A 24,927-nucleotide genomic window follows, 5' to 3' on the forward strand; every position below is an offset into this window, starting at 1 on the left:
TTATTTATTTATACCCCGCTCTTCAGCCAAGGCTATCAGAGCGGCTTACAATTTGTAAATCACACATTTCTCTGCCCTCAGGCTTACAATCTAAAAAAGACAGACACAAAAGAAGGGAATGGCAGTGGGGAAGGGGGAAAGTCCAGCGGATCTACAGTATAGTTAGCATTTATTGATTGATCTTAAACTTCTTATACAGTGCAAACAAAGTGTCAAAATGCTGATTATAGCATTCAGACTATTCTGCAGTATTATTATTTTGTTGGTATCTACTGTGAACATTAGTAAAATACAGCATATATCAAAAGCTTCCTTGGTCAATAGACTGTGTAAAAGCTTTACTGGACAAAACTGAATTTCATAAACACTGGAATTTGACTTTTGTAGCTGTAAAGCTAAAGTAAAAGAAGCAGATCATAGTGATGGTGTTATTGCTGTTATGGCTTGCTTCTCTCCCCCCTCCCCCCAGTATAAGAGATGAGAGGAGATGGGAACACGACTACTTCTTTTCCCCCCTTTAAAACAAAGGAAATGATATCCACCAAATTACATACGTTGGAAGGCACTACCATTATTTCTTTGAAATGTATACAGATAGTATCACTCAGCTGGAGATCTGAACCATTGTATAGAAAGTGGGCAGTCTCCCAGGAATGAAAGACAAATATCTTCCTGTTTGTTGTCCCTCATATCATTGCTTCATTTGTTTTTCTCTTTTCTAATGCTTCACTTATTGTTCTGAAATTTTGTTCATACTTCTCTCCAGAGATGTTTCTAATTTGTTAGGTCTATGAATAATTCTTCAGACAATTGTGACCCTCCATAGTATCTCCCTTTTTTCATCTTGTGCTAGTCAAAATACTCCTAACCCCTAGAACCACTGCATGTAGGGTTAGGATTATGATACAGACAACATTAAGGCTGAAATTGGAAAGACAAACCTTTTTACTATCCTGGCTACCACAAATTCCTCTACACACGTCCATATATCTACTGCTGATGGGTTTTCTCCTGGTGCTAGGCCTCTGACAGGACATTCAAGAGCAAAGGGCTGTAGAACTGAGTTGCTCAGGTATAGCAGGCTACAGCTAATACAAGTGAATCTTCACTACCACCAGATTGTATTCAAGCAGAGACTTAAAAAAAATAAGTCTGCCCCCTACCTTTCATTTAGAAGTGACAGATAATCTTCCACATCCCACCTCACTGTAAAATGCCTTCTTTGGTGCTTCTGGAGAAATTTTGTTTATTCCTCCAAAGAATGCAAGGAGTCTTTTTTTTTTTTGTAATTGCTACCACATAGTGACTAGAGTTGACCCTTCATATGCAAGGATTTTACTTGGTGAAGAGTTTGCCCTGGATCCTTTGAGTGGACATCAAATTCTTTGATATAAAATGCAGTAATGCAATTGTTACTTCATTCTGCAGATAGAAAGCTGACTTAATGTGGTGATGTAATAATCCAGTTCTGAAGAGCATTCCATACTGCTATTTCATTGCAGTATGGCTTGTTAGAAGGAGGCTGAGATTATCCATGAACACAAATGTCTTCTTGGCCCTCATCATGCAGGTTACTCCCACCTTAGCAATATCAAATATTGTTACTTTGGACCAGTATTTTTAAAACACAATAATGCTTAGGATTCCAGGGGCATTTTCCTTCATAACAAACACTGTGCACAAAACAGATAGATTTAAACTATTGCCACAATATTCACATAATTTACTGTAAGATATATGCCTTGGTGTATTGGCATCAAAAGACTTACTTAAACACTACAGTGTGTAAGTCATGAAAATTTAGCCCTAAACTCTTAGCTCTAAACTATTGTACTTCCAGCTGACTGTGTTTAGCACTGCAATTCAGGACAATACAGTTACAGTTGTATCTCAACAGCATTTTATAATCAGGTAGTTGTTCTCCTGTTATTTTTTTGGAAACTGAGGAGCAACCTACTTTTAGGAATCATTGGACATGTTCAACTTTTTAATCATCCAGATTTCAAGGAGATGAAAAACAGAATTTGTAGTATTGCAGAAGCAGGTACATTTGTTTTGTTTTTTTAATTAGCTACTCTGAAAATTCATGATCAGGAAGGCACTGGTGTTAAGTCTAGATAATTCATAGTACCTTGCATTTATTGTATTAGGGCAGTGTATCTTTTCAGGAATCAAACAATTGTTTTAAAGATGTCTGAAGCAAGAAGAGGTACAACCCCACCCCCCTAAAGGCTTCTTCTAAAATCTTGATTTGCATCTCCATTGAAAATAAAATCAAGTCAGACAGGCCTAAAGTAGAACAGCACAACCCAAAATAATACGCACTGGCCTATATATATTAATGTCAAAAATACATAAGGAAAAGCCAGACTTGTGATGTAGAGGGGAAGAGATGAGCTACAATTTGGTCTTGGGCATCTCTAATGAGAAGTCTGGGCCAAGAGTCTCATCAGTTCATGGAGATAGACTATGTGAGGCCATTGGAGTTATACAGTCAATTATGTCCTTCATCTTTAGTTCATTTGCTTGATTTTGCTGTTATTAGCAGATTGTTGAAAAAACCTGTAATGACAATTTAGGGTGATTGTTGATTGTTGTCTGAACATGGCCTCTTTGAGTTTTTGTGTTTACATTTGCCAAACTATTGTTTTATTGAAAAACCTGACTTATTGGTCCATTTCCTTCTTTGATAAGATTCTGACTTGTTTAGCAGATTAACATAAACTGTTAATTATGGCTGTTATTATGGCCTGAATTCTGTTGGATAGTCTTAAATAGAGCGAAACCATGTAGAGTCAGCATTTAAGCAAATTCAATTGATTCGTTTGGTCTTTTCTAGTTGGGACTTCCAAAAGGATTCAAGCAACATGCTGTAGATATTAAACTTTTTCACCCCTCACAATTGGCCATAGCTCTCATTAGGGAACTAGTTTGCTTTCATTATGCTTGCCTTCACCTCCAGTAAGATGTCTAAGATGTAGTAGGAGCAAGCCTACTTCCATTGTCAAGAGTGTTCTTCAATCTGGTTACTGAAGATAAGAGGCAGGCAGGGGGCAACAGCAATAACAGCACCACTATGAAAAGCAGCCCTGAGATGCAATACATGCAGTGTGAATCTCAGCAGAAAAGAAAGGGATTAAATTGCCAGGGTATTACAGCATCGACAGTCTTCTCCCACACCTGAAGAAGCAGCCACAAGGAACCTTACATAGGAGAGAGTACTAACAGTCCGAACATTTAAGTAGCAAATATAAAACCTACAGGATAGGAACAAAGAGTGCTGAATTTGATGGTAGCAGCTCTACCTCTCCAACCACACAAAGAGGCTTAGCGTGTGTGGAGGAGATGGGTTACATCAGAATATGGGAATTTCCAGTGTCAACCTAGAACACCAAAATGTCTTGATGACATGATGGCATTAGATGATTAGATGGTCCTTGCTGTGCTTCTAAATTTTGGCATAAACTTGGGGAACCAGAATGGTTCTTGGAGGGGGCCTGTGCCAACCTAGAAGAATTTCTTAGTTAGACACTCTTAGCTGCTTGATTCACTTTTCCATCTCTTCAATGGTTTTCCTATAACTGCCAACCATTGCTGCCTATCCAGTGCTCATCCTGTACATTCCAGGCTACCTTTCAGTGAAATGTTTCAGTGTTGATCATTACACTTGACCTTTGCTACAGTCCAGCAGCATTCCACTCTTTGAGGCTTTAATAGGGTGTGTGCACATAAAAAGTTTGTGCCCACCTGGAAAGGATGCATTTAGCTAATTGGTGCTCTGTCTTCCCCTTCATTTTCCAGCCTGCCTGCCTCTGCCAAGTACTACTGCCTGGTTACTTGTCAGATGCTCATTCTATTAACTTTCAGTCCAGTAATTTAACCCATCACATTCTTGTTGTTTCACTGGCTAGTCTTTGATGTATTACTTCAGCTGTACAGTTGTGATCCAACTGGTGCGGCTCGGGAGTTCATGGCTACCATGACAGCCATGGGCCTGTCCCAATTAGTCTCAGGACCTACGCATTCGGCTGGTAATACACTTGATGTTCTCTTCTGTACGGATATGGAGACGCCATGGGCAGAGGTTTCTAATGTCTCTCCCTTGTCATGGACGGACCATTTCCTAGTTGAGGCTAATATCAAGGCTTCTACCCGGATCCCTCCTGGGGGTGGCGGACCTATTCGGATGGTCCACCCTCGAAGGCTGATGGAACCCAAAAGGTTCCAAGAAGCCCTAGAGGGGCTTATGGTTGTAACTGACGGCGATTCTGTTGATGCCCTAACTAACATCTGGGATATTGATCTCTCCAGGGCTATATACAATATCGCTCCCAAGCGTCCTCTCAGACCTGCTTCCAAAAATCGGCCTTGGTATACGGAAGATCTTCGGGCCAGGAAGCGGGTTTTGCGACGACTAGAGCGCAAATGGCGGAGACAGCAGGCCTTAGCCGACAAGACACTCCTGGACTCTCTTTTGAAGGACTACGGAGTGGCGATAATCGCAGCGAAGAACTCTTTCTTTTCTGCGCGTATCGCGTCCGCGGAGTCACGTCCGGCAGAGCTGTTCAGGGTAGTGAGGGAGCTTACTCAACTCCCTCCTCCCCTGAACCCTATTTTGGAACCATCGAAAGCCTGCTGCGACGAGTTTAACAACTTCTTTGCGGATAAAATCTCTCGGATAAGGGTTGATCTCGACTCCATTATTAGTTCAGAATCAAGAGTAGAGGTGTCCAGAGCCTCCGTGGACTTGGTTAAACTGGATCACTTTGAGTCTGTCTGTACTGAGGATGTGGACAAGATTCTTCGAAGTGTTAGGAAGACGACTTGCTCTCTCGATCCCTGTCGTTCATGGCTGACAGCTCAAGGGGGAATGGTTGTGACTAATATGTTGCACCATATTATCAATACATCCTTCAGGGATGGACAGTTTCCATCAACTTTGAAGACGGCCATTGTTAAACCTTTGTTGAAAAAGCCCTCCCTTGACCCCCTAATTCGGAACAATTATCGGCCTGTCTCGCTGCTGCCATTTTTAGGGAAGGTGATCAAGAGGGCAGTTGCCTTTCAGCTTCAAGGGATCTTGGATGAGACGGATTATCTGGACCCATTTCAAACCAGCTTCCGGGCGGGCTATGGAGTTGAGACTGCTATGGTCGCCTTAGTTGATGATCTCCGTCTGGGTATGGACAGGGGGAGCGTGTCCCTGTTAGTGCTCTTGGACATCTCAGCAGCCTTCGATACCATCGACCATGGTATCCTTCTGGGTCGCCTGAGGGAGTTGGGTATCGGGGGCTCTGCTTTGCAGTGGTTCCGTTCCTACCTCTCGGGCAGATTCCAGATTGTGGAGCTGGGGGACTGTCGCTCCGATAGGAGGGCCCTGACATCTGGGGTCTCTCAGGGAGCAATTTTGTCCCCTATGCTTTTTAACATTTACATGAAGCCGCTGGGAGAGATCATCCGGAGACACGGGGCACATTGTTATCAGTACGCTGATGATACCCAAATAGTTTTCTCTGTGTCTCCGACTGATGCAGTAACTAGGGATGGCATCTCTCCTCTTAATGCTTGCTTGGAATCGGTAATGGGCTGGATGAGGGAAAACAGACTCAGCCTGAATCCAGAAAAAACGGAAGTACTGGTGATTGGCTCTCCTGGCCCGGGTAAGGAAATTTTTCCACCTGTCCTAAATGGGGTCACGCTCCCTGTGAAGGACTCTGTTCGCAGTTTGGGGGTGCTTCTGGACTCGTCACTTCACCTTACTGCTCAGGTGGATGCGGCGGTCAGGAGCACCTGTTATCAGCTTCGGCTGATACGCCAACTGCGACCCTTCCTTGGCCGGGGGGACCTTGAAACCGTTATACATGCTCTGGTAACCTCTCGAATAGATTTCTGTAATGCGCTTTACATGGGGCAACCCTTGTACCAAACCCGGAAGCTTCAATTAGTGCAGAATATGGCTGCTCGGCTGGTTACTGGATGTTCCAGGGCCAGCCATATAACACCAGTCCTAAAAGATCTCCATTGGCTGCCTATTCGCTTCCGGGCCGAATACAAGGTGTTGGTAATCACCTATAAAGCCCTAAATGGCTTGGGCCCAGGGTACTTGGAGGACCGCCTCTCCCCATACAATCCGCCCCGCACTCTCAGGTCGGGTGAAAGACATCTTTTAAGAGTTCCAGACGCTCGATATGTATCAGCTCAGAGGGCTTTCTCTATTTCAGCCCCTCACCTCTGGAACTCCCTCCCCAATGAGCTCCGTACTTCCACCTCCCTCGATGCTTTCAAGAAGAACTTGAAGACTTTTTTGTTCCACCAGGCTTTCCCCCCATGAGCCTTGTGGTCATTTTCTTCCCCTTGGCAATGTTTTTGTGTATTCCATTCTACACAGCCACTTGTATAGGGTGTTGTTAGTTTTTACTGTTCTTAATTGTTAACTTTGTATTATTGTCATGCTGATGTTTTAATTGTCTTACTCTTTGATGTACACCGCTGTGATCGCTGGAATAGCGGTATAGAAATAAAATTTTATTATTATTATTATTATTATTATTATTATTATTATTATTATTAAAGATGCTATAAGGATCCTATGTCTGGCTTCCAATATCAGAGGTGTTTTGGTCCAGACTAAAAGATGGAGCACTCAGCTGAATGGTTTTTATTTTATTTGATTGAATATTTTGTTTTATAATAATAATATAAACAAACAATACAAAAATAACAAAAGGCCTTGAAGTGTCATACAAAAGCTGTGCAAAATTACAGTATGAGTAGAGGTAGTATCAGTAACCAAGATTCCAAAAATTGTAACTCGAGCTTTGCTAGTTGGTGGGTTCAGAGTTAGAGTGTCTTTCCAAAGGCTGATCTGGTGGGCAGGAGGTCTGATGCATGTAGGTGTATGAAAAAAGAAAGAAGGTTTGTTTTTCTGGTGGAAAGAAAACCAAACATTAAATGTGCCTAATCTAAAACCCCATGTTTGGAAGATTGAATTCCCGCTTTTGGTTTCATCATATCTCCAAATTTCATGCAGATGTGTGAACAAGGAAGAAGGTTACACCTGTATTGGTTTCCCAGGCTGCATTTGTACTGCAGAATTAATGCAGTTTGACACCACTTTAACTGTTTGGGCTCCATCTTGTGGAATCCTGGGATTTATAGTTTGTTGTGGCACGAGAGTACACTGACAGAGAAGGCTAAATATCTCACAAAATACAAATCTCAGAATACCATAGCATTGAGCCATGGCAGTTAAAGCGGTATCAAACTACAATATTCCTGAAATGCAGATGCAGCCCTGGTGATTCAGATTTTTAAATCTTGATTCAGATTTAGGATCCAGATCAGATCACATGAGGTTCACATTAGCCTGAATTTGGATGAGTCTGAATCACTGAGTTGGGCTCCAAACTAAATCAGGGGATCCTTGTACTACCCTTGTTCCCGCTTCATTTTACAAATGTTACTCTTGTATTTGCTTTCTTATATAGAGCTCTGGGTCAAGTTTTGTGGTGCTATCTCCCCGTTTTAAACTCTGAAGTAAACAGCTACAGTTGTGCTCATATCTACCTTTCCTGATACATGAGACCATGTTTTAGAGAATTTCTCTGGCATCCCATGAGCCTTTTTCTCTGACTGGGTTGCTCTGGCACTCTGACATAGTTCCAATAATGAAGGGGAGGATTTATTTAGTAGCACTTTAATGAATGCTGTGGAGCCTCATATTTATAAACTTCCATTTGCCAAGGGAAAATAGCATCCGCTGTGTGACAAACATGTTCAGCTGAAATGCTTTTTATTAAAATGTAATCATGCGTGTTTATGCATTTCATTTTAATAAAAAACCTGCCATACAGCTAACAAAACCTTGTAAATTAGAGCTGTATATAAAGTTCCAAAACATCCCTACAACAGGAAATCTTTTACTGCAACAGGTCCTAAATAATGTTGCACTGAAATGGATACATAGACAGATGGAAAATTTCATCCTGCAGCAGGTAGAGTTTCACCATGGCCAAACGCTGAAGTAATCAAAAAAAAAATGGACTCTCTTTTCAGTGGTAGGGAAAGTGAAAATGAATTTGTGTGCCACAGGGCAATATAAAGGACATGTTGTGTTGTTGTTCTTCATAAAGGAGTATGCCAAAACCTTGTAACCTAGAGTCTGTTTTAGGGATGTTTGAATTCACTTCTCAGGGATGGGGGTGTTCTTATTTGAGAAAGTACATTAACCCTTAAGTTAAGTATCAGGGACACAAGTTAAATAGAATCATAGAATCCTAGAGTTGGAAGAGGCCACAAAAACCAACCAGTCCAACTCCCTACTATGCAGGAATACACAGTCAAAGCACTCCTGCAGATAGCCATCCAAACTCTGTTTAAAAGCCTTCAAAGGAGACTCCACAACTTTCTGAGGTAGTATGTTCCACTGTTAAACATCTTTTATCACCAGTAATTTCTTCCCAATGTTTAGGTGGGATTTCTTTTCCTGTAGCTTGAATCCATTGGTCTGTGTCCTAGTTTCTGGAACAGCAGAAAATAAGCTTGTTCTGTCCTCAATATGACATCCTTTGAAATATTTAAACATGGCTATCATTTCACCCCTAAATCTTCTCTTCTCCAGGCTTTACCAAGGTTTTAGGTTTGCCAGTTTAATTTACCTATTGAATAGCTTCATCATGATGCTGAACCTAGTCGTTTGGAAGGCATTTACATATTCCCATGCTTTGCATATTTGTAAGAAGTCAGGTCTTATTGGATATCAGTAAGAGACACATAGATTGTGAAGCTTAATTATATCAGGTGTCAATACCTTATATGTGACCTTCAAGAATCTTTTGCTCTTGGCTGCTATGTATCTCTTTCACAAACAGCCTCCTAGAATAACAATACTTTAGTCAAGTTGCCTAAATGTGTTACTACTTTAGCCAAGTTGCTGGGGCAGAAGTGAGGGGCATGTGGCCCTCCCAGATGTTAATGTGCTGATGCTTCCATCAATCCGGGCCAGCATGGTGGCGCAGTGGTTAAATGCGTGTACTGCAGCCATTCACTCAAAACCACAAGGTTGTGAGTTCAAGACCAGCAAAAAGGCCCAAGCTCGACTCAGGCTTGCATCCTTCCGAGGTTGCTAAAATGAGTACCCAGACTGTTGGGGGCAAATTAGCTTACTTGCTAATTAGCTTACTTGCTGTTCACCGCTATGATCTTTGGAATAGCGGTATATAAATAAAACATATTATTATTATTATTATTATTATTATTATTATTATTATTATGAAATATGGTGAGACTTACAGGCATACAACATTGAAGGGCCATGAGTTACCTACTTCTAAGCTAGGGTGATATCTCCAAATTTCAGCCTGCAAAACTGGCTGTGTATCGCAGTAACAATAATCAGTGATAGCAAACCTTTTAGAGATCCAGTGGCCAAACTCAGTGGCATTCCTGCATCAGGTGTCAACCGCTGCCAGTGGGCAGGACTTCTGGGGGAGCAGAAACCCACAAGGAAAAAATGGAGGACCTGACCAAATAAAAGATTTAAAAAAGCCACTCATATAAATATTAAATACATCCTTCTCAGTCCTGCTCAGAATGGAGGACATTTTTGAATCCTTCTTGGATAGGAGGTTAAAATGCAGGACAGATCCTGAAAAGAAGGAGGACAAAGTCTGGTCACCCTGAGCTAAAAACATCCCCATGAACCTTTCCAGGAGGGAGAGCTGCCTGGTTCATCTGGCAGCCCTCCCCCCTGGAAAGCCAGGGGAGGGAGGTGTTAGTTCTCCAACCCTTTCCAGGTGAACTAGGCAGCGCTCTGTCCTGGAAAGGGACATGGGGGATCTATCCTCCAACCCTTTTCAGGAAAGATAGGTGCCTGGTGAACCAGGCAGCTGTCCCTCCTGGATAGGGGCATTGGGCAGGGGGTTTTCAATTCTCCAACCCTTTCCAGGATGGATAGCTGCCTTGTTCACCAGGCAGCTGTCCCTCCTGGAAAAGGTCATGGGGGAGGGTTCAATCCTCCAACCCTTTCCAAGGTGTGAGAGGTGGAGAAACAGAGTGTGCCTTTCTTCCACCCCTCCCATCTTGGAAAGTCTTTCTCCCCTGTGCACATGCTCTGCTCTCCTTCTCCCTCACTCCTCCTGGCCTCTGATGCATGCCCTCAGAGAGGGCTTTACATGCCACCTCTGGCACATGTGCCACAGGCTTGCCACCATGGCACTAAATCATTACTAATGCCTAAAATGTTTCCTGAACATTTTTCCATGAATGCACAATATCTACTCTGTGTTATATGGCTTGGACCCTGTGTAATCTAGTTGGATGCTTCACTAATGTGGAAGTAAAGCCAGTCATCAATTCTGTTATAATGACAACTTTCTGTGACTCTTTGTAATAATAACATTTGTTGGTTTGCTTTCCTGTCTGCCATGGAAGAGATGTGATTTGTTCTTTGCTCATTGCTTATGACTTTAGCTGCAACAAAATGTATCTACTGCTCTGAGGGCAGGAATGCCAGCTAACCAATTTGTCATGCATTGATCATGGAGGCAAAGGGGAAACAGCAAATAACATTTTGCTTTAGTAAATTGCAATAGTAGTTATTTTTCCCTACTACTTTGAATTCACCCTTTCCTTGTCTCTCAGATCTTTATTGCATACAGCTAATTAGGTGTGGTGCATTTGAAAGGGAACACTGAAGTTCCTACAGAATTACTAGGACAAGATCAAGCCCAAACTCTACCTAGAAGCTAGGATGACTATACTGAGACTGTCATATTTTGACCACATCATGAAAACACATGATTTATTCAAAAAGACAATGATGCTGAGAAATGCAGAGGGAGAAAGAGCGGAAAACCACATGCCAGATGGTTAGACTTGATCAGAGAGGCCTGAGCTTGCAGCACCTAAGCAGAGCAGTTGAGGACAGGGGTCCTGGAGATGTCTCATCCTCATTACCATGAGTTGAGGTTGAGTTGACAGCAGCAGTTAACAATAGTGTTGCCTGAGAGTACTACATTGAATCATTACTGTTGATCAAAATGATGGTTGTAAAGTGGGATGTATGATGGAGTAAACTGAAAGTTAGTTTAGACTTCTGTAGAGAATAGTTACAGTTTATATGCCTTCTGCTAATTTGAAAATGAGAGAATTTATCCTTTAATTCTGGAATGAGCCAAAGCATTTAGCACTGGGGTTAATCTCACACACCTTGGTGCAAATTTCCTTTACTACAAAACTAGCACTGGCTGAGATCTTCATTCATGAATGCTTCCCTCAAAGGATATATCATGTTGAGTGTTCACTGCATTCAGAAATCTAAATTGCATTTCAGATCTAGAACAGTGGTATCAAATGACACATAAGTAATGAAAGTTTCACAAACGTCAGAGAAAAATTGTTTAAAGCCATAAGTAGCTCTAAAATTTTTTTTATCAAGGATAGTCCTATTTTCCCAGGGATTATTGTGCCTTTATTGTAGGTAGTTATTTTTAAATTAACAAATTTACTGATGTCGACTCACTTTAAAACTTAATCTACATGAATGTAAGTGGTTAAAGATTCAAATCCACATGTAAAATTTTGCATTCATTTCTTAACTAGAAGGAGCTATCACTGTTTAATGAAAATTGGCCATTGCAACTACCATCTCATTTGAAAATCAGATTTCTGTGTTTCTGTGTCCTTGACAACCTGAATAAATGCAGGAAAATATGTAGTAGATCATTGGAAGAGTACAGTAATTCTTCATAGAAAGCAAGGGTGGGCAACTTCTTCCATCCTCTTCTGGGGAAAAAAGACTACACAAAATGGCAAATAGCAGATGCATTTGAGTGTGTGGTTTGCCACTTAAATGTTATTTTAGGCCTTTCCAGGCACACTTTAGGCCAGAAAACCTATTCAGAAGTGGGAAGTGACTGGCGGGGGACTTCACATTGTTTGAGTTAATACATTTGGATTGGCTGAAATAGGAAAATGTTCATCTCATCCCTATGCCAATTGGGAATTATGGGGATGAGCTCAATCATCTCTAGTGTTGCTGTTTTGTGAGGCATTTTTTTAAAAAGAAAAATACAATTTTAAAAATAGTTTTTAATTTTTTTAATTTTTTTTTTAAAAAATAGTGGTTTGAGTGTTGAAGTATGACTGTGGAGACTAGGGTTCAATTTCAGCTCAACCATGTAGACTCCCTGGGTGACCTTGGGCAAGTCACATGCTCTCATCCTTGGGGAGGTGGGCAATGGCAAATCTCCTCTGAACAAATCTTGCCAAGAAAGCCCCATGATAGGGTCATCATAAATCGGAAATTACTTGCAGGCACACATCCCTGTCTATGAAGCCATAACTTTTCTGTATCTCATTTCTACTTGATGCACAGATCAGGGTTAACTTTGAAAGTGTATCGAGCGATTATACTTACCTGGTAAAGAAGGATAAAGCTATTGAAGATGTTTCATTTATGGAGGGTTTTGTATCCAAGTAAAAAATCAGGAAGAACTTGTTTCCCCTTTCTTTGACCTAATTCTGCCTAGAGTTAGATCTTTTCCCACACCTACTCTAAATGTAAATCTAGATCTGGAGGATTTTTCACACTGAAAGTTCATACTATTGGAGGGAAGTCAGGTTTCTTTTCTATCCTTTGATAATAACAGGGTTTTCTTTTCTTTTCTTTTATCATTAGTCTTACTAAATTGTCCCCTCACAGTATGTTGCACTAATAGATGTAGTTCAGACTGTAATCAGCTGAAAAAGAGGGTGACATTGAGAAAAGAATAAAAAATGAGTTAATTGTCAAATTTGATCCAAGAATAAGTGACGTTCATTTCACCCACTAAGGTTCTTTCAGATCAGCAACCAAAGAAAACCCAGTGCAATAGAATACTATAGCTTTGTATACATCATAAATAATTTGCTACCGTTTTAATATATTTGATTGTGGACTGTTGGGAAATTAAACTGATAGAGTTGCTAAATTATAAAGTAAAATACATTGTGTACTTTCTGAACAGAAAGTGCTCTGTGTGAAATGTGAAAGCTGCATCTATATCATCATGTTTCACTGATGGTGAATACATCTGTTTTGGAAGGGTAAATGTGATATATATTCTTAAACATTTTCTTATCTTCTTTTTTCAAGGGTTACCTGCCCTGAATTCCTCTATTTTTCCTTGGAAATTGGGCAGGATATTCATCCCAAAATGATTAAAAATTATATACTTTAACCAGATCCAATCCAACCATTTGAACTGTTAATGTGTTTAGTTTTTTGTGGTTTTTTTAGGCTATGTGGCCATGTTCTAGAAGAGTTTCTTCCTGATGTTTCACCAGCATCTGTGGTTGGTATCTTCAGAGAATGCTTGCCTGGAAAAAATGGGTATACATATATATATATATACTGAGTGAGCTTGGGAAGGCAGGAGTGATTTGCATGTGTATTGTTCTGTTGCTGATGTAGCTAAGCTGCTTTCCACTTGAAAAACTATCAGTGTTGATGCTCAGTTCAGTGTGGGACAGGGTAACCTCCCAGCCTTCCACAAACAACATATTTAGAAAACTAAAATGGAGGAAGGAAATAATCTTACTTGATTGCATCACCTCTTTTGAAAAGCCTATGTGAATAGCCTGTCATTTCAGAGATATAATGGGAAATTGCTTAGTTTCCAAACGAATGTAGCAAAATCAAACAGTTAAAAAAAGAAGCCATCACACATCAGGAAGGAGGTTTGTTAAACATCCTTACAACAGAAATGCTACCTTGTGAACAGATCTCACAAAACATACAAAACTTCAAGGGATCTGCCATTTTCTGAACCATCTTTTCTGAATTTCATCTTTTAGAATCTGTAAATAACAACTGCAGTTCTAACAAATCGGTTTGTCTCTATGCCGACTAACCTCACCACATACCAGGCTGTTCTACTAATGGTCTGTCCTGTACAACATTGGGAACCCTTTTAAAAAAACTGTGGCAGAATCATAAAATGTATTTAATGCATTTGGTTGCAAACTATTATCTGTACATGTTTGATCAGTGAACCTGTCAGGCAGATATTAATTTTGACCTCATTAAAAAAAATCAGGTTGAGTCCTGTTTTGCAGCTCAGGGGAGAAATGTTATTTCCACCCGAATTCCTCGTGATTGGGTGGGCTATAAATTATTATTATTATTATTATTATTATTATTATTTCAATTATTCTTTTGGCCAAATATTGTATAATCTAGAGCTCACCTGTGAATTGGTATGAGTACTTTCACTAGCATTTTCTTCTCAAAAATCACTCTTCTACACAAAGTGATATTTTTATACATGAAGAGGAGCCCTGTCTATTTTCCTTGGCAGCCCATGTTTACTTTAATATTTAAGCATTTAAAATATTTGTAGACCACTTTGAATATAGAAGCCTTCTGAAGGCAACTTCCAAAATAAAATACAAATAATCAGCTCAAAATAGTGATAGGAACCAGTGACAAGAGCAGAAGCAAAGCCAATGTTTTCTAGTTTCTTTGCTCCCCCTGCAACAATAAAAGTGACTAAGTACAGTGTGGCAAGGAAGAAAATGCATAGAGACGTGGGTTTTAGTATTCCCAATTAGGTGTATATTAAAATGTATTTTCCAGGGTGTATTCCAACATAACTAAATGCTATATCATATCTTCAGACTAAGGATAATACATCAGCATTCATGGTCTAATCAATGGGCCTTACCATGCCCTCTTTGGAGTGAGAGCCACTCACATATCCATATGGGCCATAGGCTACCCCTGGAGTAGTTGCCTCAGTAACATCCCCTGATTTGAATCAGTAAGAGACTTCCTTACTCGTAACATCAAGGGTGGTCAAATTGCATCTTTCAAGGTAGACATTGAGTCTCACTGGCCATTTATGTGGCCTGTTGGGGTTCTATAAGCCCTTCTCCATATCACACATTGGGGAAAAATACAAAATCCTGTGTTTTACTTTTGGAGTTTTCTGTTAACACAAGGCAAAGCCCCCTTTCCCCATCAGTCCTAAATGAAATGGGTAGAATAGGTAGAGAGAGCTTTTTTTTGTTTTTTTGTTTTGGGGAGGGGGTGTTTGTTTGTTTGTTTGTTTGCATATCTGACCAACAGTGGTTCCTCAGAGCTTAAATCTAGACCATAGAGCATTAGCAGCTACCCATCTAAACCATGATGATTCCTGATCAGGATCCAGGAGGGGCAAAAAGCTCTATTAAAGTTTCAAAACTGCTGCTGAGGAAAAGAGGACGATGCTCAAAAGTTGCACAGTGAAAGGGTTGGAAGCACAGTGTTTTCACTCTGTGAGTGTATGTGCCTTCAAGTTGCCTGTTGACTTATGGTGATTAATTTCATGGGAGTGTTTTAAGGCAAAGAACTTTCTTCCTCTGAAATATAATCTATAACACCTTTTCATTGGTGATCTCTCATCCAAAGACTAACTTTGCTTCCAAGATCAGATGGGATTTGGTGCCTTTAGGGTATTTGGACCAGCTTGTTTTCACTCTACCCCTTCAATTATGTTAACAGGCCAGAAGTTGACAGTGCCATGTTACACATACAGCTAATGAAAATTTAATTGTCTGTTCCTGCTTGACCCTTTTATGGTAATACTTTTTTTAAAAAAAGAAATCTCAGTAATATCTGACATTGCATTTACATCCTAAATAATGTTGCCTTGGTTATATCAGGCACTGCATATTCATTTTACATTTTTTACTAAGCAGTTAAAGTAAATGGTTGTATGGATTAGCACAGCTAGACTGAGTCAGCTTCTGATGTGTTATTGAAATATTGCCTGCATTAGGAATTTTCTGTCAGAGGGCAGAAGTAATTCTAATGAGGTCAATTAGCATTTGGAGTTCTTTTTAGTAGCTTTAATTAAGCACAACCTTACAGCAAGGACATGTGAGATTCTCCCCCCCCCCCCCCCATTTGTTAATGTGATCTTTCAGAGGGCTAACTGGAGGAGGTTGCTCCAGGTTTCTACTGAAGATGTTTCCCCTATTCACTGTTTGCAGACTAAACAAAGAATCCAACAACAGCACAATAGTGCTCCCCAGTAAGCCTTTGATTTATGAGAGATGCAGTGGGACATTCAAGCAGGTCACTCCATCACCCAGTCTTCTAATATTTACACACCCCAAAGTCATATTCAAAGTCTCTTCTCTTTGAAGAATATTCAGATCTAAAGTCTATTCTTTGGACAGAGATTCTCTCTCTCTCTCTCTCTCTCTCTCCCCCTCTCCCTCTCTCCCCCTCCTTCCCTCCCTTAATTTGCTTTCAGGTAACTTCACTGATATTTAAAAGGATCATAAATAAGTATAGAAATAAGCAAAATAAAGTAAGTTTAATGTGATTTTTAAAAGAACCAATTCTCGCTGAATTGCTTCAAGGGGTGGTATGACAAAGTTTCCAAGGAATCCTAGTAACAGATTTCATGCAGGCAGAATCCTAATGAACATTCATTGCTATTATAGTGTTGCCTTTTCCTTAACTGGGAGTGGAGGACCTAGATGTACTTCTGTAGTCATGGACACTTCACTACCTGGTGAGGTTTTCAAGAAGTGAGAATCTCTGCAGGGGTGGAGGACCAGTTAAGATGGTGTGCCCCAGGAGGCTTGTGGAGCCAGATTCCTGAAGACTTCTGAGGAGTTTCCTGCTGTCTTGACAAGCAATTCTAATGAAGGTCTGCTAGGCTTGGGGAATGGAGGAATGATCAGAATGGTGGACACAATAACTTGTTAGCATCCCTCTCATGGAATAAACCTAAACTAGTTATCTGGCTTTCCAGGGATGTGGCAGTGACAGAACAAGTATGAAGGCGCAAGACAAGTCTGACCAGGCACTTTTGCTCCAGAAAAAGGCTCTCTTGGAAGAGACTGATTCCTATCAAATTCAGAAAGCCATATTTCACACAAAAGCCAGGTTCTATGAATTCGGTAATAACAATTCTAATTTAATGGCAAGAATAGTAAAAAAAAAAGGGGGGGGGCAGAGAGGAAGTTAACTCCATGCATTCGGTCTTCAGAGGATAAAATTTATAATACTCAATTTAAAATTTTAGAAGAATTCCATAATTTCTATGTTAAACTGTACTGTTCTGATCAAGCAGGCGATAATGAAAATATCCAATTTGTTAAGTCCCTAAATATTAAAAAAACTCACAGAACATGACACTGCCACTCTTAACAAAACCATCACTACTGAAGAATTAGATAATGCCCTCAAACGGATCTGGCTGGGGAAATCCCTGGGCCCGGATGGCTTTATAGGGGAATTTTATAAACTCCTTAAAGACTGCCTTAGTCCACATTTAGTAGCATTACTAAATGAGATTTTGTTGAAGGGAAAAGTGCCAAATAGTTGGAAAATTTCTAGAATTGTGCCGATCCCTAAAACTAATGAACTGTCACCGCTTGCACAATCCTTTTGACCGATTGCACTAATTAATCAAGATACCAAATTGCTCTCTTCCATTTTAGCTGCCACATTGAAAGGTTCCATCACTGACTATATCCATCTGAACCAAATTGGGTTTATGCCTGGGCGTAAACTGTCAGACGGCATCAGGAGAACATTATACATTATGCCTCAAGAGAGCTGGCACTTGTCTCACTCAGTGCCCTTAAAGCATTTGATATAGTTGAATGGCCCTATCTTTTTGCCTTGCTTAGGGAATCTAACTTCGGGATTCCCTTTGTGAATTTGCTTAAAGACCTGTATTGAGGATCTTGAGCGATGATATATGTAAATAAGGAGGACTCAGCACCCATCACCTTGCAAAGAGGCACTAAGCAAGGTTGTCCCCTGTTCCCGCTCCTCTTTGCAATAGCGTTGGAACCTCTTGCAACATTGATCAGAGACAACAAGATAGAAGGGATAGAAATCAATAAGACTATGCATAAAATTGGGCTTTACACAGATGACGTGAGGCTTTACATTAAAAACTTACCTGATTCTTTCAAGGAGATTGATAAAGTATTGAAACAGTTTGGCAAATAATTTATGTGTTCCAAATAAATTATCAAAAATCTAGGATTCTCTGTCTCAATGCAACTCTTGAAACTCAGCATGCTTGGGAGGGACTAACACACATACAAATCAGCTCCTCAGGTCTAAAGTGTCTAGGAGTCATCATCACAAGAGATATCTCTCAACTTATTCCTCACAATTATAATCCAATCACTAAGTGGATTAATTCAAAACTGGCCCATTGGAGGTCACTTCATTTCTCCCTTTTGGGCAATGTTGCTTTAGGTAAATCTTTCATTCTGCCAAAACTATTGTTTCTTTTTTAAACGATTCTCTTGAGACCACCAAATTCATACTTTAAATGCTGGAACAAGTAAGTGGGCTACCTAGTTTTTAATGGGAAATGCCCACACTGCTCAAAAGCGGTCAAGCATTCTCAAACTGGATATGGAGGGTTGTCACATCCAAAACTTGATCTTGACTTTGAAGCTTCTCAGCTAAGTCAGATCACCCAGTTGATTAGCAGAAATAGTCTGATCAATTGGGTAGACAATGAATTTAACACTGCATCCCCTGCTACATTTGATCAGTGTTTTTTGGAATCTATATATAAATTCACTAAAATTTGTAATCACCCTTTTTTGCTCACTGCCTTGGTTTTGTGGAAGAAATGGAGGCATCTCTTGGCTCCCTACCCTTCCCCTTTATGGCCTTTTCTTACTCACCCTCTTTTCCAGAGCCTAGAAAAATACACACAGTTTTGAGGTTGGGAGATTTATGGCCTGTATACAGTTAGGGACCTGTTCTACAGTGGGACTACTATCACAATGGAGCAACTAATCGGCAATCTGGGCCCTGGTCATCAGAACTGGTATCAAATAATACAGATACAATTATTCTTAAAGAAACTGCTTCAGATACAGGAATATCCTTGCCCACTTACTTTTTTTAAAAACATGTGCGTCTCTCCGGCTATATATTCTAAAGGCCAAATAGCATGCATATATACTGTATTTTCTGGAGTATAAGACTACTTTTTAACCCAGGAAAATCTTCTCAAAAGTCAGGGGTCATCTTATACACCGGGGGTCATCTGATATGGCAGGTGCTGAAACTTCCAAGCTGGACTGGAGAATCTGTGGGCGCTGCATATGGTGTGAGGAGCTCAAAAACGGCCACGGGGTCTGGAAAAAAGAGCTGTGTTTGCGCTACCGTTCTGATAGTCTTGGAGACAGGGAGGGCTGGGCAGGCAGGGAGAGGTGACCAATCCTAGCAGGCTTTGTATACCACAAGTTTTCCTGCTAAGTACCTGCATGTCATAAGCATTTGAATTAAAATTACCATATTGAAATCAAATCTGATGTTTTTTTTAATTTTTATTTGGTGTGCATTGGAAGAGGGGTAGTCTTATACAGTGAGTATATCCCAAACTCTACATTTTAACTGGAAAAGTTGGGGGTCATCTTATACTCCCAGTCGTCTTATCCACTGGAAAATACGGTAATTGTTATTATCTGCCATTTTCTCCATTAACCACAAGTCCCAGGAGTTTATCACATGGGAGGAATTTCTCATGAAAAGAAAGTGGGGCGAGAACATTTGGGAACTCAGTGCTTCATAAGGCAGGATGGGAAGCAGAACTTTCCCTTTCAATTGATAGTAAGACCTGGGAAAAATATATGGACTCATTTACCATTTAAAACCAGGTCAATTGCCATTAAAGAGAATACTATCAAGTTTGTCCATCAATGGTACCTCACCCCAGTCAAATTGGCTAATATATCTACCAATGCTAATCGAAAATGCTAGAGGGGTTGTGAAGGTAGGGGAACCTTTGTACATATGTGGCTGGATTGTCCCGTAGTGTATGAGTACTGGACAGATATTTTACAACTGATCTCCAAGATCACTAAACAAAGTATACAATTACCACCTCTCCTGCTCCTGTTCTCCATTTTTATGAATGAAAATAAAGCCCTGCAGCATAAAGAACTTATTAGTTTACTTCTGGCTGTTGCCAGGCTTGACATAGCCAAGAACTAGAAAACTGGAAAGTTGAATATTGCAGGATGGTTGACTAGACTCTGGGGAGTTTATTAGACAAGGGAAATTGGAAGTATAATCCAATGGCAATCCAAACACAATCATGGCGTTTCACGTTATTGCATGATAGACTATCACATGCAATTTTGGGCAATGGGAAGTCAGTCCGAATGCAATCATGGGGTTTCACGTTATTGTGTGAGAGGTGATCACACGCAATTTTGGGCAATGGCAAGCTATTTTTGAGCAATGGGAAGTCAGTTCGAACGCAATTTGAATTCATGTAAATTTGCTGAAGTAGCGAATTCACGTGAATGTGTTCTGGCCCCACTTTCTTTTCATGAGAAATTCCTCCCGTGTGATAAACTCCTGGGACTTATGGTTAATGGAGAAAATGGCAGATAATAACAAGAGATCGAGAGGCTTACACTCTGGATTGACCTTTCATAAGATTTGGCACCCATTTATTGAATACATCCAGCAAGTTTTAGTCTCTAGACATTCCCCAATTTTAGCTAGATTTTTATGGAAAGATGTCTCTCAGGATCCCTATATATACCTTTTATCTATAATTGTCAGGGCCTTATCTGGGTTATTGTCTTTATTTATTGTTGTTTTGGTGTACTGTTTCTTGTCATGTTTTGTTTTAGAATGTATTAATAAATGTTAATATTTAAAAAAGAACAAGTATGAAGGCAAGTGGAGTAACATTGGCAGATAGCTTGGGGTAGGGCTAATCAAATACAGTAGTGATTCCCAAATTCTAGTCCTCTGAGTGTTTCAGACTTCAGCTTCTAGAGGCCTCCTAGAAGCCTCAAACTGGGACCCAAAGTCCAAAACAATTTGAAGGCCAGAGCCTGAGAATCACTGGAATATAGGCTAGAGCCTCTCTGCTAGCTTACTCTGTGGCAATGCAGGAACGAAAGAAAAATCACATCCGCAAAGAGCTGGCCAACAAAACTGTTTCAAATGGTCAGGATGATACACAAGAAAAGCAAATCTACACTACTCAACAGCCCACTATGAACAACTTGCCCAGCACTAGATAAAATCATTCAGGTCTGCCCCAAAATGGATGTTGTAATTGACATAGGTTCAATGGATATAACTTTGACCCCTGCTTGCCAAGTGATAATAGATACCTTTCAGTTTGTACAACCCTATGGTATGGACAGGATTCTTGGAAATGTGAATTAGACACTTGCCCTTCCTGGCTTACCAAAAAAAAAAAAAAAATAGCTAGTGAGAAATTGGTTCAGTGGGTAAGGAGAGTAGTCAATATCTCTCTCAAACAAGGCAGAGTTCCATCATGCCTAAAGGAGGCAGTTATGACTATTATTGAAACAAAATGCATTATGCTAACACATTATACAGTACATGGGACTGCCTTTAAAAAGCATTGGAACTTCAGCTGGTCCAGAGAGTTGCAGCCAGGTTGTTAAATGGGTCTGGTTACTGGGAACACATAACTCCCTCATTGCAAACAGCTGTACCAGCTGCCAGTCTGTTTCTGGGCACAATTCATGTGCTAGTTATGACCTATATGTCTCAGAACCAGGTTATGTAAAACAAGTTATCGCTTCTATATGAACCTTTCCATATTTTGAGATCTTCTGGGGAGGCATTCCTATGTGTGTTGGGAACACAGGGCAAGGCTTCTCCAGACTCTGGAATCCCCTTCCTTAAGAGACTAGATTGGTCCTTCTTGCTATCTTTACATCAGGTGAAAACATTTTCATTTCTACAGGTCTTTGAGGGCTGACTGGTCAAGTGGAAAGGCCTTTTGTGGGCTATGCTGTTTATATCTCTTTTCTTTTAAATGGTCTGCTTTTTACTCCTTTTACTTTTATTGATAGTTTAATTATATTTTAGCTGTATCACTTAACTTTTCTAAGGCACCTTGAGTCCTGGACAAGGAGATAAGCCTGAAGTCATTATTGTTGTGGTGGTGGTTGTCATTTACATTGTTGATAGTGTAAATTCTGTAGGGTACATCTGCAGAACTGGGGAGGAGCAATTATCCCTCCCAACTAGAGCTACCCTGAATTCTTCTCTGGAATTCTGGAGCTGATTTTCAAGTAGAGAGAGGGCTGCAGGAGAGGGAAGGCGATTCTGCCACTGCAGCATCTGAATAACTGTGAATTTAGGCCACTGATATCACTAGAATAGTTTGATCAAGGGAGTCCAGTCAGTACACAGAAACAAGCTTTTGCGCAAAGATATACCTCCTGACCTCCCTGAACTGGCTAGATATATTTCTTGATGTAGACAAAAATGCATACCTCCATTGTAGCTCCTCTTGCCCAAATTGTTTCTGTATTTCCCAAACTAACCAGTAACTATGGTCAAAATGTTTATTTCAGGTATTTAGAAGGAAATCATTTATCTGCTGTACCAAAGGAACTCTCCCTGTTCAGACACTTAACACTGATGTAAGTATCTTCGCTTATGCTGCCAGTACAAGAAATGTGTGGCTTCTTTTCGACAATGTTGCTGCATGTTGCTGTATAGCTATGACTCTGATGAACAGAGATATACTTCTGATGCTCAGTGTATGTGGGAATATTGTTGGTGTAGCAGGTCATGGTTTTGCTTGAAACAAAACTCCTATACCCAACCAAGCCTTTATAAATGGATCAGTTTCACTATAATGATGAGGCCCAATTCCATCATTGTTGGGAACACATAGGTAAGATGGTAAGGTTCAGAATTTCACAGACCCCCAAACTTCATCCCATGAGAACATCTACTGTGTAGAGCTTCCCTGCTGCTAGTCACCAGTGTCACTCTGTATTTATTCACTCATACTGTTTGGAGGAAGAGAAGAAAAACAGGATCACCATCATGCTCCTGCAAAGCCACCTTCATTGGGCTTTCTCTCTCCTCCAACTGGCATTGCACAGCTATTTTATCAGGGCGCAACCACTTCATCAACTCTGCTGAGACACTATCAGTTTTTTTGTTCTGAGAATTGTTTTCTTTTGAGGTGACAATGATGAGAAAACTAACTTCCAGCTGTGTTACAGCCACTCATTATAAGATCCATATAACATTAAAAAAATTATCAGGATATTCTTATTTTCTCTTTCCGTCCTCATCCCCTTTTTTTTCTCTTGTGATGTGTCCCTCTTGAGTGGAGGCTTGGGGTCTTGTTTTATTTATTAATTTGCGTCACACCAGCACAAATTGGTTTTCTACAGCTGTAAACCACTTTGATCTGTGGAAAAGTGGTATACAAATACAATTCATTATTATCATCATTATTATTAAAGTGACTATTGATCAAAACCACTCTGTGATTCTTTCTGGCTGAAGGGTAGATAAAAGAGCTTTAAATAAATGAATGCAAGTAAATAAATGCAATATTTTGAATAGGTTTGGGATTCTGGATCATTTATTATACTGTAATGTGCCTTCTATCAGGTGTGTTTTATAGCATAACCTACCAAAGTCCTTCACTGTATAAATAAAAGATAGACATGCATACCACCCCAACATGGGCATCCTCCAACTGTTTTGGACTACAGTGTTCCAAACAGCATGTCCAATCAGAGATGATGGGCTCTGTAATCCTAAGTGCCTGAATAGCACCATGTTGGAAAGGCTGACTTAATTCATCTCACCAGGCATGTCAGAATTTTGTGCCAGTTTTATCAATGCATTGTTTGAAATTTTGCATATTATCTCCAATAAAAGGTACTAATTTGTCAGAGCTAGGTTTGATTTTCTTTTGGATTTCTGGATATGCCACTTGGCACAATGCAAAGTGCTGGTTTCTGGACTTAAGGGGAAATGCTAGTTTCCACCTAACCTGGTATCTGGAGGGTCACCTCATCCTTATATACATAACTGTGCTCTGAGATTATCATTGGAGCCCTGCCTTGAGAGCCCTTTCCCTTTGTTATGGAAAGCCCACCTCAGAGAGAACTATTTTGCTGAGATTTTAGTGCCAGAGTAAGAAATGTTTAATCTCATTTTCATTTTATTTTCATTTTTAATCTTCAGTATTTCTTTTGCTATTAAAATAGTTTTGCATTTTTTAAAACTCTGATCTTTATGTTTTTGAAACTTGCTATATTTAGTCTCTGGTCTTCTTAATCTATTGTTTTAGTATTAAGACTTTTTACTTGGTGTATATATGGATTTGGGGTTTTTAGTTTTGTCTTATTGTATATGAGACCCATTTTGTTGTAACCCCATTTGTTACAAGGCAACTGATAAATCCTTCTATCTATCTGTTTGCCTGCCTGCCTGCCTAACATATTGTTAGAGAATCAGTCTTTGTTAATGTTTTGATGTGAAACAACTTGAACTTGTTTCTTGGATTTAACTGAACTTTGAGATAATACTAGTTGTATTTGCATCTATGACACTTATTAATTTTTAATTTGTTCCCCCAGTGACTTAAGCAACAACAGCATCAGTGTGTTGGCCAATTACACCTTCAGTAACATGACACAGCTATCAACACTGTAAGTAGTCAGTGGTACTGATGTTAACTCTAATTGCTATTCAGTGTAAGGTCAGTTCCATTTAGGAGGTAGCATTTTGAGTTAATAATTTCATCTTTGCATGTGCTGTTCACTGTATCAGTGGCAAGGTAACACAATTTGTATTCTTTTATTCTCCTAGGATCCTGAGCTACAACAGGCTACGGTGTATCCCAGCCCATGCATTTAATGGGCTTAAATCTCTCAGAGTGCTGTAAGTATCACTTGTTCATTGTTGTGAGGGTTAAATCTTACTAGGCCACCAGTGACAACATGATTTTTGATGGAAAGATAACTTTATTTAGTAGGCCACTCCATCGCACACATTTCCAGACAATTTGCTACAGTGTACTTGCACTGAGATGAGAAATAGCTTGTTGTATAACTACTGGTCCAGATGATTGTTAAGGGTTATTTATGCTCCTT

The 24,927-nt window shown here is 40.0% G+C and overlaps 1 protein-coding gene across 1 annotated transcript in view; it reads left to right on the top strand.

Moving 5' to 3' along the window:
- The window catches only part of SLIT3 (slit guidance ligand 3), a 612,784-nt gene that overhangs the window by 480,553 nt on the left and 107,304 nt on the right, over window positions 1-24,927 (top strand). The window contains 3 exon segments of the mRNA XM_042452193.1: window positions 22,375-22,443; window positions 24,412-24,483; window positions 24,644-24,719. Of these exon segments, the coding sequence (XP_042308127.1) occupies window positions 22,375-22,443; window positions 24,412-24,483; window positions 24,644-24,719 (217 nt within the window).

Source organism: Sceloporus undulatus, chromosome 2 (assembly GCF_019175285.1).
Source record: "Sceloporus undulatus isolate JIND9_A2432 ecotype Alabama chromosome 2, SceUnd_v1.1, whole genome shotgun sequence".
Classification (NCBI taxonomy): Eukaryota; Metazoa; Chordata; class Lepidosauria; order Squamata; family Phrynosomatidae; genus Sceloporus; species Sceloporus undulatus.